General features: G+C 39.5%; 1 protein-coding gene across 6 annotated transcripts in view; it reads left to right on the top strand.

The window, feature by feature from the left end:
* The window catches only part of znf827 (zinc finger protein 827), an 84685-nt gene that overhangs the window by 59331 nt on the left and 7923 nt on the right, over positions 1–17431 (top strand). For 4 of the 6 annotated variants that reach the window (XR_010964322.1, XM_067992347.1, XM_067992357.1 and 1 more), the window contains 7 exons: positions 4552–4609; positions 7735–7829; positions 9919–10056; positions 10245–10416; positions 10564–10730; positions 11732–11986; positions 15123–15300. Coding sequence is in view for 5 of the 6 variants with exons in the window: in XM_067992347.1 (XP_067848448.1) it covers positions 4552–4609; positions 7735–7829; positions 9919–10056; positions 10245–10416; positions 10564–10730; positions 11732–11986; positions 15123–15300 (1063 nt within the window). In the remaining variant the exon portion in view is untranslated. Of the gene's footprint in view, positions 1–4551; positions 4610–7734; positions 7830–9918; positions 10057–10244; positions 10417–10563; positions 10731–11731; positions 11987–15122; positions 15305–17431 lie in introns of those variants that run through there. The other 2 variants (XM_067992370.1, XM_067992354.1) reach the window with 2 other exon arrangements.

Raw genomic sequence — 17431 nt, 5'->3', positions numbered from 1 at the left:
AGGCAGAGATTATTGGTACCTCTTTAATGCGGGGGGGGTGGTGGGGCAAGTGAGGTGATGAGGAAAGGCCGATCCTGTTCTCAACCAACATCAGTGTGCACTCTTCCAGCAAGGATTGCTGGATAGCAATCAGGAGCAGGAACCCTGGCTGATCCCTTCCACTGAAGCAAGGTACCTACTGCCACCATGGCTGAAATCCATTAACTCAGCACAGACTGTGGGAAGCAAACTTGGAATCCGGACGATGTGGTCCAGCTACATGCTGCCATAACCAGCTGAATCATCAGAGGAGCTACTAGCACCTTGTTCTCGCATCCCTTGCTGAGAGGCTGCTTTAGATAAAATGGTCACAATCTAGGCCAGGGAATGTCCCTCAACTAGTTAGTATCCTCAGGACAAGTGGTACACTTTGTATATGTGGATAGGTAAGTCTTGTTGAAGCCAGTTGTAGCAACCCAACCGCTGCCCTGGCTGAGACCAGTTAACTTAACACCAGCTGGGAATTGAACTGTGGGGTATTCCTTAAGGCTTATTGCTATGCTCTTTATCCATTAAGCTGCTGGTGAAACACCCCCTGAACTTTTGACTTATAAAGTTACTCGTCCCTAATGGTTCACCTGGAAATGAGGAAAAAATTGATAGGAATGTGTTAAGGCCAGAGAATGGTTACCTTTAATGGTGCATTTATGTTGAAGAATAACTTCAGCTGGTAGTTCTGCAATACCAGTTCAGATCCTGAGTACTGTATTACATAGCTGGGTAATTTCACAGCAGCTGGAGCAATGTGAAAATCGCTGCGCAGACTGTGGTGCCAAACCTGGATGCAATGTTTGAAGTGCATCCAGTTGCTGTAGAAAGCACCTAGCCATGCAGACGGGACAGTTTCTATGGCATCAGAAGAAGCAGCCAGTATTCGACCATAATTTTAAATTTGAAAAGCTGATAACAATTAATAGAATGGTTTATAACGTGTAAAGTGTTCTCATACAAATTGAGTGTTAAAAATGTTGGGGTGTGAGTGATGAAAATATAAGCAGTAACAGCTGCCCTTGTATGGGGTATGAAGTAACTACAAATGGGTTTTTCTTATAGCAAAGCAACTTATCATGTATGTTAACAGTTTTACTTTTTTAAAGCTAATAAATTGTACATGAAATATTGTCACGTGGGATTTACTGTTATACTATCTAGTCTGACCCGTGGAGGCGGGTGGTGGCCTTAAGTTTATTGTAAGCTTGATTGGAGGAAAAATAACTGAGAAGAGGCATATCCAAGTATTTAAAATGAATAATGTAGACAAAAGCAAGTTATTTAACTTCAGCTGCCTTTTATATTGGATAGAAGCTGTATCGTGCATGCGTTGTTAACTGCACAATTAAGTAATGCAAAGTTTTATTTAAAATATTTAATTTCCTCGGAACTGCTTCCACTCAGCCACCATAACTTCAGCGGATGTACGAACCTGGTTTCCTCCGCACTAATGATGAAGTTATGGCGGTGGAGTGGGAGCAGCTCTGAGAAAATTTCCACAGAGCAGTAGATAATGAAATAGATTTACATAAATTCTATACTGATTTAACTCTGGTAAAGAATATGTCTGAAGGCGATTACTGCAGCGCTAGACAACTAATACTGTACAAAGAGCCATTGCTGCTGGGACCATGGAAATGTTACTTGTGCTATCAGCTGGTCAGAGTTGAATAATATAGGTTATACTGTTAAACTGGTTTCTTGGAGTTTTGCTGGACTACTTTTGGGGTCAGGGAGAAAATTGGCAAAGCTTTATCTTCCTGGAAGTTCCACCTGTGGTTATTCATCTTCCTCAGAAGGCTAAATCAGAAGAGTAGAGCTTGTGATCAAGCAACTTGTACATGGTTTTCAGAAGGAATGGGCTTGAAGGTTTGAATTGTATGGGAAAAGCCATGTGTTCTTGCATTTATTTCTGAGTATACACAAATGAGAACCTTCCCACAGCTGGAAACCTTTTAAGTTATGCCATTGCTACTGCACAACTGCAATGTAATAGAACTGTTTTGACAATGTAGTATTCTGATTGGCTATATGTTAAAATTTTAAGTGAGAGTGTTCTCACAGGATCTGTATCATGCTACATATCTTTTGCAATGGAAAGCTGCATGTTGGTGTTTGAATCCAGTTCGAGATTTTTAAAAGATGCCAAAGAGAAACAGCAAAGTGACTCAAATAACAGCTAAAATTTTGTTTGAATAGTAGTAATGGGCTCTACCTGTACAGTACTGGGGATTTGAAGCTAGTAAGGCAGTTGAAATACTTGATTTTTGAAATAACTCCACCTATCCGTTGCCCAGTATAGATGTCAATTGTTACATCAGTACATTACATTATCTAACTTAATATCGACTTACCGAGACATGAGGTTTTTTCTCTTTTTGTTAGCGATGTGTCTGTCACATATTTAGGGTTTCACAAAAATCTCACATTCATCACCAAAGAACTGTGAGCTCCCTATAATATGCACAATATCTGCTAATGTAATGTGGCCTGGGGTGAAACAGAAAGTCTTGTTACTGTAATTAGCTCACTCAACTGGCATAAACCCTCTTGTGTTTTAGTGTTCAGATGTTGGAAGAATAAACACTGTCAGACTATGCAACTTAGGCTGTAAACTGCAAATCGGGCTTATTAAAAGTAGAAAGTAGACGACAGTGGAAAATCAATACAGCAGATCTTACTTGAATACAAATCGTTTAACTTGTATCTTAGGCATAAAAGAATAATAACAGACACAACATTAAACCAACATCCACAATGTAAAACTTATATGTGAAGTTTCCTCAACGACCAGAGTCTCCATAAGTCCACCACCGCACCGGTTGCAATCTAGTTGTGTGAGCGGAACTGAAGGACTAGAAGAATGCTGTTGTGTTTATCCACCGAATTAGTATCCCCTGGCTACAGAGCTGTCCGTCAAGTGGATTTCAAAGGAACAGGGCCTTCTTCCAAGAAACCTGACTTGAGTCCATCTATTCCTTGTACAAAGCCAAGTTACGAGTCTCTAGGTATCAGGACCCTCTGACATGACTGATTTAGCTGTCTCTGGCTGGCACAGATGTAAACAATACGAACTGATTTTGTTACCTATGTGAACTTGGCAAATAAGTCATTTATCTACACAGCGGTGATCATTTGCCTTATGAAGTGACATTTTACACATTAGTTATGTCTCCTGCCCAACATGTAGAAATCAAGTGGGCAGAGACATAGATAGCTGGGAGATTCTCTCAGCATGTGGTAATCAAATTTAATGTGATGATCCATATCTCATAAATATTGGCAGTTGTCTAGATAGGAGCAGGAAGTTGCAAAGGGACGTAGACATACTAAGGCAAAACTACGGCAGATGGAATTCATTGTGAGGTCATCCACTTTGGATCTGAGAAAGACACATTGGAATATTTAATGGTGAGACACTAGGAGCTGTGAAGGAGCAAAGGGATTTAGGAGTCCATGTACACAAATCACTAAAAGCTAGTGTACAGATACAAAAAGTAATCAAAAAGGCTAATGGAATGTTAGCCTTTATCTCCAGGGGGTTGAATACAAACGTGAAGAAGTGATGCTTCAGTTGTACAGAGCCTTGGGCAGACCCCATCTGGAGTACTGCGTTCACTTTTGAGCATCGAACCTCAGGAAAGATATATTGGCCTTGGAGGCGGTACAGCACAGATTTACCCGAATGATACCAGAGCTTAAAGGGTTAAATTATGAGGGTGGGTTGCATAAATTTAGCTTGTATTCCCTTGAGTTTAAAAGGTTATGGGGTGATCTAATCGAGGTGTTTAAAATTAGATTTTGGGATTTGATCAGGTAGATAGCGAGAAATTATTTTCTTTGGTGTGGGGGAATCCAGAACAGGAGGGCATAATCTTAAAATAAGAGCTGGGCCATTTAGAAGTGAAATCAGGAAGCACTTTTTCACACACAGGCTAGTGGAAATCTGGAACTCACTCTCCAAAAAGGTATGGATGCTGGATCAATTGAAATTTTCAAGACTGAGATCGGTAGATTTTTGTTGGGTAAGGGTATCAAGGGATATCTAGCAAAGGCGGTTAAATGGAGTTGAGGTACAGATCAAACTTGATCTAACTGAATGGCGTAACAAGGCTCGAGGGTCTGAATGACCTACTCCTGTTGCTGTGTTCCTAAAATAGATATTAAAAATATATAGACTTAGAATCATAGAATTGTTACAGCACAGAAGGAGGCCATTCGGCCCATCAAGCCTGTGCCGGCTCTTTGTAAGAGCAATCCAATTAATCCCATTCCCCCTCTTTCCCCGTAGCCCTGCAAATTTTTTCTCTTCAAATTTACTTCTTTTCAACTTGACTTCTTTTCAACTTGACATACTCTCTTCAAACTTACTTCTGATTTGAAATGTGACAGAACCCCTCTCTGTCACTGTGCCTACTAACAAAAAATAGTATTTCCTCTCGTGTTTTATTTAAATAAAAACTTCATATTAAAGCTGTGTTGCAGTTTTTAATGTTTGGACTCTGCTTTGTCCTCTTGTAGAAAAAGTAAGCAAAGCACAAGAACAAGGAAAAGAAACTTCAGAGTTGAGTAGTAACAGGTGAGTAACAGTTTTTTGTTTTATTTTAAGTGTACTCTTTATCTGGGTGGTAAAATGGGGCTTAGATTTGGATACACACCTGATCAATGAAAGGAGATTCTCTTTCTGTACTATAATCTTAACCCTGTTCCTAGTGGATGGGGATCAGTAATGTAGAAGTGGTCCCAATAAAATGGTTGTGAGTTTGAGTGCCATTTAAAGAAGTTGGCTATGGCTCACTAATCTCTCCTGGCTGGAGAAATATACAAGATACTAGGGGTACAGTTTTTGGAGATGGATAGGTCAGGTTTATTGTAAGATATTGTACATTACCTTGTTGAAATCTGTTTGGTTGAATAGTAATGGCATTCTAAGTGTAAAGCACCACAGGAATGTGGGAGGTGTCTTCTGTATTTCTGCTGAATTCTGACACTTAGCCAAAACACTGGCCACGGGGCAGGCACAGGTGTTTCCAAATATAATCTATAAAGAAAGGTCAGTTTTGTCGAAGGATGATTCTTGATTTATCATTTGACAACTTTTAAAGCATTCATTCTATCAAATTCACAGAGCAGAATGAAAAAGAAAATTATCCTGGCATGGTGCTCTCACTAGATGCTGAGAAGGCAGTGAGTAAGATAGAACGGCAGTATTCATTGAAGACTGGAGGATTCTTCAGAGGGATTCAGATATTCTAATTCCATTGTAACCATCACTCTATCCTTCTCCACTATTAGTTAAGGCCAGTAACCAGGGAGACAGTTCTTTATCCCCTTTGATCTTTCTTAAATTAATGGAGATCTTTGTCAGTAGCTGTTAAGGTGGATCCGAGCGTCCAGGGCTTTCTGGCAAAGAGCAAGCTTAAAATAGGCTTCTATGTCAATGACACCTTACTCTTTTTACAAAAGCCATAAACCTCTTTACCAGTATCTAGGAAAATCTCAATACAAGTGGATACTCCTGGGGCTTGCATTGGAATTAAACTCTAGTGCAATGTTTAGTAGGGTTAAATAAAACCTGGCTAAATTGCAAAACCGTCCTCTGTTCCTCCATGGCAAATTGGATGCTGTGACGATGAGCTCATTGATATTCAACTAGCATCTATTTGTTTGCTATGGTTCCACTGTACATTCGAAGCAACATTTTTTTGAATCTAAAGAGGGGTTCTGCAAAATTATGTAGAGTGGAGAAAGAACAAGACCCAGTTTGTGAAAGGTATTGGTCATTTAAAGATGAGGGGGAGAGGAGCTGAGGATTTTAAATCCCAGGTTGCGTAACGTTGCATTTAAATTGAGCTGCAGAGCAAGATGTGTGCAATCTCCGACCCCCACCCAGGACAGAGGTGATATTGAGGGTCAGTTTCACAACTAGTCTGGTGCTCCAGGACCACAACGGCAAAATCCGATGATTCTAGCTAAATGACCTCTTGTTGCAGACGTTTTGAAAAGAAATGCCAAGAGTTAACCATTAGATGAATTTGGTGCAAAGATTAGTATTACAATCCTGGAGGAATCTATTTGTGGCAGGCAAGTATTCTTGAGGTTCTTGGGATTAGGTATGCCATCAATCCACAAATTAAGGGACTTATAGAAGAAATTGATGCTTATCCTTGGGATAAAGCAGATGAGTGAGAACTGGAACTCTTGTAAAGAAAGTGAATGTACTGTACCTCACTTCAGAGCTGTATGCATTCCTATATTTGTGTAAGTGGGCACCTACATCACTCTTGACACTCTAACTTGAGAATTAAATAGCCAGGGAAGGTGATTACTTTGGCAGTGCTTTCTAATAATAGTTGAGTTTGTGTGTGATCAAGGAAAGTATCCTCCATCTGGCTCCTGTTAGATTAATGCTGTTAGGAGAATGTGAAAGAGAGTATGAGGTAATCTTTTATGAAAAGGGGTTTGTTAAAGGAGCTTTGGTCAATAGTGCCAAAATATGGCAGTGGTGCAATACATTGGAACTCAGTGAACTATGCCGTGGGTTCCTGATCTCAATTGTTCTTGCATTTCCACAAAGGGAAGAAAACCTGAATAATCACCCAGCTGTTCTTATGCACTTCCTCATACCCGGTTTCAGAGTGGTACTGGTGGAGGCCTGGAAGCATGTCAATACCTAAATTCTCAACTAGAGATGCTGCATGATCCAGGGAGACTCAGGAAGGGAAACAAATGATCAGACGTAACCTCAGCATCTCCACCAAGCACTACTTCTATCCATTTGATGTTTTCCAGAAAATATCCAAGTATGATAAATTGCACTGTGGTATACAACTTACCTGCATTTGATTGGCAATCTGGTAAAAACTAGATGGAGGACTTGAAGCTTAACACAGCCAAGCTTATCACGATGCCCCAATGTTTGCCCAGATGTGGTCTCCACTTTTACTTAAGTCTGACCAGCAAAACTACTTAGGCAGGTATTGCCTTTTTTTTTCAATGGCTCAATTAATAGACAGTGTGCTAGCTGAGCAACATAGACCAGAGGTGCCAAGATCAATCCCTGGTCTGCGCTGCAATTGCTCTTCATGTCCTTGTAGTAGGGAATGGAAAATCACCTGGGATTCTACCTTCTGATTGCTATCTAATGACTCTACCTGTAAAGTGATTTTGTGTGTGTGGGGGTATATGGTGAGGATAGGATAGGGTTCAGTTTTTGTGCATCAGATGGTCAAATAACCAGCTGATAGGGCTCATACATGAAGAATGGCCACTTGGGTGAGGTATAGAGGGCTGAAGATGCCTGTGAAATCCTACCTCAGCAGGAGTTGTTGCCTTTGAGAGGAGGAGAGTACATTGACAAAAATAAATATTTTTATAAAAGTAGTGGAGATTTATGAAAAGATTAATGCAAGATTCTATGTTGAGCAGTCTTGTGGCAACTCAGCAGGACATGGCACTGAACTGCAGGTGAAATGTATTCATAATTGTGGTCATGGCTAGATTCATACCGAAGTCCCAGAGGTAAAAGGATAATCATCCATGTCGCTAAGAATATGTTTCTCTGAACTTGTTACTAATGATTTCATTGCTGTTAACTATTTCATGAATAATTTTTTCTTCTCTGTTTAAATAAGCAAATTTGACCGTGTTGGGAACTTCAGAAGTACTTAATCAGTAATTTTTTTTCTTTTTCTTTTGGTCCAGTTCTTCTCTTTGTGAAGAAGCATTTAGACAATCACCATTCACTTCAAACTCAAGAGATCCTTTATCTGATCTCCAAGGGAGACCACCATCACAAGGTAAGTAATGCTTACAGTATGGCTACGGTTTTAAATGTCTGGTTGCATATTAATTTATTTTTGTGAAGCATCTTATTTTTGAAAAATACTTTTTCAAAGTTCCATGATTGCATACCATAACCTGGATATGATTTTCAAAAAGTAGAAATAACTAACCACATGAACAGATGTAAGTGTAAATTCACCAATCCCGAGCTTGAAGGCAGTGTTGGTGGGAGATAGGGCTACAGCACTGTAACATCGATTCTCTAATCCAAACTCCCTTCAAATGCGGTTCCCTGCTGCAGCATGCAATTAGTGCAATTTATCCAACAAAGAGAAATGACTTTTATGTTTTTTTTTAAAGCCAATGGAATCCACCTACAGTGTCCAAGAGAATGGTGCCATCCTGGCATCTATAAATATGGTGGCAGTGCACTCAGGTGGAAGGTATCCTTACAGTAGAAATCTCTGTTGGGAGAGTTAGGGTACCAGAAAGATGAGCTTCAATAGGCTGAATGACCTTTTCTTGATTTTTAAAAAAATCTTGCTTAGATGCGGGTGGCCTTAAAGAGCTAACAGCAGTATCATCATAGATACTATGGCATCCATTGAAATTGGGCATCCAATAAAAAGCTGAGATAATTTAAGCATGAAACATAAGAAGGTAATGATTGAAAAAGGCCATTCATCCCAGAAGCCCATCCTGCATAGGTTCTCCTTTATGCCTCCCCTCCATGTTAATTAAACAAAACCTCACAGTAGTCAAGATATCCATCTTGGCTGGTCACCTTCTGAAGATTTGGTTTCTTTTGGCCTGAACACAAAAATCACCATGTTCCTTTGGAATATTTTGTACCTCTGGGTGCACTTATTAATGATTAATTCCCATTTCTAACCAAATATTTACCGAGGTCTTTTTGAAGAAGTTAATCAACGCAGCATTTAAGACACCAAGTATTAATCAAATTGGCAATATGGCCACTTCAAAAAAAAATACTTCAAGATTAAGAGTACAACCATTTAAAAAATCTTCAATTGATGCAGAAGAGTTTAAACCATACCTAACAGTACTTGGGTGTGATCCCAGATTGCAGTTGGCACCAATTGACCTGTATCCTAGCAAGAGTCAGCACCTTTGAGGGAGGAAGTGGGGGGAACATAACGCTTCGAAACAGATTTTAAATTTACAAATACTGAACAGTTGTATGCCATCAAAGTATTGAAATGACTATTTTTGCTCCATCACATCAGAATGTTAGAGGTATTTTTTTTTTCCATCTGCTATACATTCCGTACCTTTTGCTCACTTCCTACCGTCTGGCCCGTATATGAGATGAATTGTGTATATTACCTGTGGATTATAGTGGGTCTACAGACTGCTGAGAACCACATTTCAATAGTTCGGTGACAAAGGTGTAGGCTTCTTTCTGTAGGGAACTATACCTCTGTATGGCCTGACTCTAACTGCACTGAGACAATCAACAATGTACAAACAAGTTGACTGTGTCTGTTTTGTTTTTATTATATATTATTTATTTATGTTTAGTTTTTTTTTTATATATATATATATATATATATATATATATATATTCATTCATATTCCTGGGTCATTGATCCAAATCTACCCCATTTCACAAAGGCATTAAATATATCTGCTGACGGTTGTTTTGTTTTAAAATGGTTATAACGAGGAGCTACAAATGCAATCCTGACAAAAAGTCAGAACATATTATAATCTTGTAAGGAAAATATGCATATAAAATACATGAAGGGTTTTGCCCATTTTGAAATTGAGATGGACAAGCACCACAGTGTAGAGAACTAGTGCTGGTTCTGTTGCCACCATGCTGTTCAATCTGCAGAATAAAACTGACGTTAAGTTTTAATAGAATCCGTAGTCTGCTCACTCACTTTCCTAACTAAAAGTATAATGTGGCTGTTGAGAGGGAGAGGGTGAAAATACTAAAGTTAATAGGGAACCAATTTGGCAAAGATCTTTATTCAAAGCTAACTCTCTTTGACAAGACAGATATCACTCTAAACATAGTTGAAAACACTGTTATGCCTATGAAGTAAAGACTACATAAGAACTATTGTCCATTTGCAGAAGCAGGAAAATTAACTATCGAGTCAGGGACTATAACCCCGCCGTGGAAATTTTGTGAGCAGCTTTTTCCCTGTAAGGTTTGTGGGAAAGTTTTTGGCCGGCAACAGACACTGTCTCGACACCTTTCTTTGCACACAGGTAAGGAGATGTTATGAATACAGTGCAGTGTTCATAAGTTTTTTTAAAAAATTGTTTGTAAATTGGATGCTAGACGAAAGGAAATGTAGCTATATCTAAATTTCGAATGACCATCCCGTGGAGGAGTTGAAAGGTTGCCTTGTAAGGGTGTTTTAAAAACTAACCATTGTAAACTGTTATTTTTGTAGAAGAAAGAAGGTACAAGTGTCACTTGTGTCCGTATGCTGCCAAGTGTCGAGCGAACTTAAACCAGCATTTGACAATCCATTCAGTGAAGTTAGTGAGTGGGGATTCTGAGGACATAGCCAGTGCTGTAACCTCAAACAGTTGCGATCGTAAGAACAGTCCATATTACTACAGGTAACTTCTGTTTCTGATTTACAGGTTGTTAATTAACTTCAGTTCATGATCATGCTGGACCTGTGTTATATTACTTAAAGTATTGCGCACACAAGAAGAAACAAAATGGAAAGCAATAATTTTCAAGTTGCCTAATTTTCTATCTAGCTGCCATGTTTGTGGATTTGAGACTGAGGTGAACCTGCAGTTTGTCAGCCACATGTCGTTACATGTAGATAAGGAGCAGTGGATGTTTTCATTGTGCTGCAGCACCTGTAACTTTTCCTGCATGGATGAAACCGAAATGAAAACACACGTGGATGCAGCACATGCAGGTAACCAAGGCAGCTAACTTTAGTACTGGGTGACGAATTATTCTGGTTGTCTGCATTTTTAATTTTCCTTTCATGGTCACATTTATTAACTTGCATTTAAATCCAGTAACACCATAGCCTGGTAAGTGCATGTAAATCCAAAAAAATCATTATTTAAGTTTAGATTTCAATATGCACTTGGATATCGCCATTTGGATACCACCCTTAACCATTTGGGTGGTTAGTTTAAATGTAAAGTTTTATCTGTCAGACTATCATTAGGAGATATTAAAAGTTTTGAAGCCTGGATAGATAATTGGAACTGCAACACAAGAAAGATAGTTGAATTGTTAACATAAGCCCCTTTATAGTTAGAAGAATTTTATTTTTTTTTAAAACACTTGATGATAAATTTAAATTGAAGAAGTAATGTTTAAACCATTTATGTATTTCTGGATTAATTGGTAATAGTTTCAACAATTTTCAAATTAAATTTTACTAAAACCTTGCACTGAATGTGTTGCAGTTGCAGCAACTGTTAATCAGGTTGAGTTAATTTATGAAGTGAAGCTCCTCTTTGGTATTAGCTGCATGACTCTCTTGCTGTTGTTGGAGATGATGTGAAAGTGACATCAGTTTTAACCAATTGTAAGGCAAGTTCTCAATGTCTTTTTCTAACAATATTGGATTAAAAAAAAATTGTCTGGATATTCTGCAGGAGTTCTTACAGTCTCCCACCCTAACTTGGGTGGAAGACCAGCAGAATCCCAGACTCATGACATAAACTGACATTTTCAGCCGTATACACCATTTCTCTTGGGGTTCAGCTTATCTCCCGCCTAAGTAATGATGGAAGATCAGGACAATCCCCATGGAATTTCAGGGCCAATGTTTTTATGTCAAGTTAAACTATCACTTTTTGGTTTAGGGTTACACTTGTCAAAAAGTATATATTTGTGCTGGCAGCTAATGGCAGAACTTTTTCTGGGTGTTTAACGTCACTGTATTTGACATTTCTACAGATCAGAAAGTCCAAACGCCCTCTTGTCTTAGCCCCATCAGTGAATCCAAGGCAGCCCCAGTGTTCTCTTTGTCATCATTATCATCGTCGTTGTCGTCATCGTCATTGTCTTCATCTTCAGCACTTTGTGATTCCGTCACTGATTCTGAAATCCCCAACTCTGTCTTCGCCAACGAGGAGCGAACCACTTCCTCCAACCCTCTAATGGCATTCAGTGGGTCATCTACATCAGGTTCTGAGGAAAAAACTGAGAAAGGTGAGGGAGTGTTTATTGTCTCAAGAATCCAATTAAAGATTTTCATCTCTTTGATAATTGTGTCCAGGTGGTTACATTCTTTTTTCCTTCTTGTGTTGAGCCACTTTAACACCTTAAAGTGGAAGCCAAGTCTATGGGGAAGTACTTTCATAGACCTACGGCCTTTCTGCGTGCCATGCAGCTGAATATTAAAATGCGAGCTTGCACCCATGTATGATAACCCAGAATGGTGTAGAAGTAGCTAGGATTTAATTGGAGGCTGTCTTTCACTAAGTTTCTAAATAAAAGACAGGAGACCGTAAGTCTGCAAGAAAGATGCGCAGATAACTTTTGTTCAAAAATCAATGAAGATAAAGGTGGCAAGTGAATATAGCATGTTGTTCAGCATGGAAATGTAACTTCCGGTTACTGCACGTGTCAAAACAAGCTGGTTATTCTGGTTGTCAGAAACCCAGTAGTCCTAAAGTATTATCCTTTGGTCTGTCAAGGTATTAAAACTGTTTTTTAAAAAAATAATAATTTTGATTGCTGCAAAGAAATTGTTTGAACTTCAAAGGAAAGAAGTTTGGGCTTGGACTTTTCCTCAACACTCTTGTGTTCACATTCATGATCAGCATTTTCCATAAACAGACCAAAACTCCCACGATCCAAAATCTTCATCCATATACATGCTGTGTATGGAATAGCGTGCCCAAGTTAAATAATTAACTCCAGATCTCAATATATTGCGCACTGGAAAATATTTGGAGTGTCCACCATGTTCTCCTACATTCCCAAAGGCGGACTAATGTGCTTTCAGACCAATACATACACGCCAAAACTACTTGGCTATAATTATTTACGGCTTAAATAATAGAAAGAAGTTAAAAATTTGCAGCAAGGTGTCCAGCAGCACTGTGCTTAAAAAAAAACTTCAATTTGTCCACAAGGTTAATATACCCTATTCATAAACTGTATTTCTTGCACCATGTGATGAGCAACAGGACTTTGATTAAACAATCAGGTTTGTTTCTTGGTAACCCTTCCAAGTTGAGATGTGCATAGGGGATGCAAATTCTAGTTCATCCACAGACTTTGCATCTCATTGCCAGAAATAAGCTAGCAGCCTATGCTGCAATGGGACTTCATGTTACAACCATTTGTTTTAAAGTAAACATGCTGATAGTTTAACAGATCTTGTGCCTTATGAAATGAGATGTCAACCAATCTCACCAAAAGAGAGATTAACAGTTCATGCATCTCATTACTGTTTGTGGAGCAATTACTGTGGGCAAAATGGCTGCCACATTTGCCTACGTAACAGTGACCGCGCTTAAAACCAATTCATTGTCTGCAGAGCGCTTTGGGATATTTCTAAGAGATATGAAAAGGTGCTAAATAAATGCAAGGCCTTTTTTTCTTTTAATGTCTGCATACTTACTGTTTCCTTAAACATACATTTCCTTCAGTGTGGTTTCGCCCCACTATTGGCTTACTCTAATGACTCAGGATTTCATGTAGCACAATACGCATTAGAACAACAAAGAAAATCGATTTAGGGCAGATGTTTCTTATTGAATATAATGACCAAGTCGGATTGCATGCAGCCAATTACAGGTATTGCCACAGAGCCATATAAACCTTCCAGAGATGTAGCAGCCTGAAACCATTTCTTTTAAAATTTGATTTACCATAACTGTCTGAAACCACATAATATAAAATGAGACATCTCCCTGAAACTCAGAGGACATCCTTATAATCTAGGTACTTTCCTGTGGTTCTTGGTTTTCTATTTGTTTCACCTGTATACATGAAGGGACAATTAGAGCTCTAAGAATAATCCTCCATACATGCCACCGTAGACCAGATATTTCTAAGAGCTTCCTGAGAGGAGCTGCACAGAGCCAAAAATTTGCGGCCCTTGCAACGCACTCCTGCCATAACGCTGGTGGAAATTCAGCAGGAGAGGCCGCAGTACCCCAGGTTCACACCTTTCCCCGGAGTTTCTGTGGAATCTTGTATGGGGCAGAGCATCCACCTTCCCCAAACCAGGTCTGCAGTGTAGAGGGAGCATGGCCGAAGGCGGGGACTCCCAGGCCAGGAGTTTCCGTGTCCCTGGCCTGGCAGAGCATTGGTGGACAGGTACGCTGAGTGAGTCTATGCTTATAGACCAATCCAATGCCCTGAAGAAACAAGATTTTGTGAAGGTAATGGGGGGAAGTAGGAGCACATTAATTATGTTTCAGATTGGTGGGGGGGGTGCTGCGTGACTTAACATTACTCCCTCCTTCAATCCAGCCCAGCACACCCCACTGTAGTTTGCAGTCTCTTGGTTAAGGCAGGAATTTGAGGTTTTCAGACCCATTGTCTTTTTAAACAGCCTGGTTTCTGTGTGGTACAAGTTTGATTACAGTGCTGTTTATTATCTTGTCAGTCTTTCTGCTTGTGCACGTTACTTTATCTGTAAATAAAATGTAGTTTTAGATTATGTGCAATGATCCAACAGTGTGGTGTTTCCACCTTAGGAGGTGACAGGAGAGAGTGGTGAGCATCTCATTCTCATGGAAGTGATAACACAATTCAGGGTTAATTGCCAGACCGATACGCAGCAGAGTATATAGGTGTAGGTTTCTGCTTACTGAAACTGTTGTTAAGCTATAAATACGGTAAAAAGTTTGGGGAAGGAGGTTGGGGGCGACGAGCCTAAAATGAAACACCATGATTCTTTGGTGACTCCAGGCTTGTCTGTTTTTCTATTGCATGAGATGGGGCAAGTGACACAGTCTCCTGACGCATGATGTCAACCGAGGCGATTCTGGCAAGTTTGATTTGGGATTGCTGCCTGCTGCATGAGACCTGCATGTCAAGCGTCGACAGCACTCGCACAGCACAAAACCAATATAAAAGCAGCTTATGGTGTTGAAGGAAGTAGTGCTCCTATCTTCCCCACCCTCCATCTTAGCAAGGCTGATCGTAACTCATAACTAACTTAATTACTGTTTTTTAAAGGGACTTGTCGAACAAATCTAATATTATAATTTATAGCAGTATTATGCTATATGCCCAAAGTTATATATATTTTTTAAAAATCCACCCTATCCTAATGTGTTAACTTCACTTTTAGATTTATAATTATGGTGCTTGTGTTAATCCTTAGGTTTTGAGTGCATCTTCTGTAACTTTGTGTGTAAAACAAAGATGATGTATGAACGACATCTGCAGATCCACCTCATCACCAGGATGTATGAGTGTGACATCTGTCACAAATTTTTGAAAACACCAGAGCAACTGTTGGAGCACAAAAAATGCCATAACGTATCCACTGGAGGACTCAAGTAAGGAAAGCTGGGATGTAGACTGCCATTCTCAGGGTCTGACATTAAGGAAACTATCAGCACTAATTATTTTAAAAGTTTTGGGTTTGATGCAAGCTGAGTTTATACTGGCTTTCAGAAACTTATTCTAGTGTTTTTTAAAAAAAATGGTAATGAGAAGATCAGCCAGCTTTGTTCAGTACCACAAAAAGCAAAATACAAGAAATCTGAAATGAAACAGAAAATGTTGGAAACGCTCCGCAGGTCAGGCAGCATTCTTAGAGAAAGGAAAAAGGCTAGGTTAACGTTTCAGGTCTATGACCCTTTGTCAAAACCGGGCTCTGGCAAAGGATCGTTGACCTAACCTTGTTAACATAAACTTTTTCCTTTCTCAGCAGATTCTGTCTGACCTGCTGAGGGTTTCCAGCATTTTCTGTTTTATTTTGTTCAGTACTAACTGCTCCTGTTACTGTTGAAAGTTGTGTTTAGTTTAACATCAAACCTGTCGAAATACTAGGTAGTTTCTTTAACTGAAGTTGCAACTGAGAATAATTGCAATTTTGTACATAAGGAATGGCCACTTCAATGAGGTACTGGAGGGCTATCAATGGGGTGGGGAGGTGTTTCAGCTGAGTCCAATCCTGTCCTCACCTAGTGCCCATATACATGCAAATTCCAGTAGGATACACTGGATAACAAAGGAGAGGAAGAGCCTTGCTGATTTTCTTTCCCTATACTCTGAGGGCAATTGTAGCACCCCTATTGCTGCTGCAGCTGAAATTGGCTAAACTTAGACTAGGGTTTGAAGTGAAGAATTTCTGTACGGGCAGTGAACTTCCCAACAAAGGTATAGTTGCATGTTCTTTAAGTGGCATTTGTCATTGAGATATATTTTGCTCCTGAGAAACTCCGCCCTATTTTTAATTTTAAAAAATATTAACCGTTTCCACTGCTAAGTGTTTTGAACCATACTGTGTCATGGATAACTACGTTTAGTTTTTATGATTTTACTGCAGACTATTATTGAGACTGCATTACAAAGGACAAGCAATGATAACAATAAGTTGCATTTATATTGTCCCTTTAACGTAGAAAAAGGTCTCAAGCCACTTCCTGGAGGCGTAACCAGACAAAAATGGACATGAAACCAACAAAAGAGATATTAGGAAGGGTGAGCAAAAGCTTGGTCATCTAGGTGGCTTTTAAGGAGGAGAGTGAGGTGGAGTGGCGGAGAGATTTATGGAGGGAATTCCAGAGCGATGGGCCTAGGCAGCTGATGGCACGGCTGGCAAAGTGGGGCAAAGGCAGGAGGGGATGCACAAGAGGCCAGTGGAGTTTGGTGGGGGGGGAAGGTGGTAGGACTGGAGGAGGTTACTGACATAGGGTGGGGTGAGGCCATGGAGGGATTTAAACACAAGGATGCAAATTTTAAACTGGAGGTATTGGGGGACCAGGACCCAATGTAAGTCAGCAAGGATAGGGTGATGGATGAGCAGGACTTGATGCAGGGTAGGATATGGCAGAAGAGTTTTGGAGGGTAGTCAAGGTTAATGTGAACCCTTTAAAAAACAGATGCAGGTAATATTGCGAATGAAAATAAGGAAATGGCAGACTTGTTTAATAATGACTTTATATCAGTCTTCACAGTAGAGGAAGAGGATAATATATCTGACATTCCAGGGAAACTAATAATGAATGAAGGACTGGAATTCACTAAAGTTAACATAAGCAGGAAAACAGTGTTAGAAAAAATAATGGCAGTAAAGACTGACAAATCTCCAGGACTTGATGGTTTCCACCCCAGGATTTTAAAGGAAGTAGGTGAGGAAATTGCAAATGCTTTAGCCATAATTTTCCAAAGCTCTCTTGATTCAGGAATTGTCCCTTTTAGATTGGAAAATTGCAAATGCAACTCCATTATTTAAGAAAGGTGAGAGCGAGAAACTAGGAAATTATAGACTTGTTAATCTAACATCTGATGTGGGGAAGTTATTGGAATCTATAATTAAGGACAGAGTGACTGTGCACTTAAAGAAATTTGATTAGAGCCAGTCAATATGGATTTGTAACTGGTAGGTCATGTCTGACGAATCTAATTAAATATTTTAAGGAAGTAACTGAAGTAGTAAACAGGGGAATGTCTATGGATAAT

Source organism: Heptranchias perlo, chromosome 1 (assembly GCF_035084215.1).
Source record: "Heptranchias perlo isolate sHepPer1 chromosome 1, sHepPer1.hap1, whole genome shotgun sequence".
Taxonomy (NCBI): Eukaryota; Metazoa; Chordata; class Chondrichthyes; order Hexanchiformes; family Hexanchidae; genus Heptranchias; species Heptranchias perlo.
Note: the sequence above shows the minus strand (reverse complement) of the source record. Positions and strands in the feature narration are given on the sequence as shown.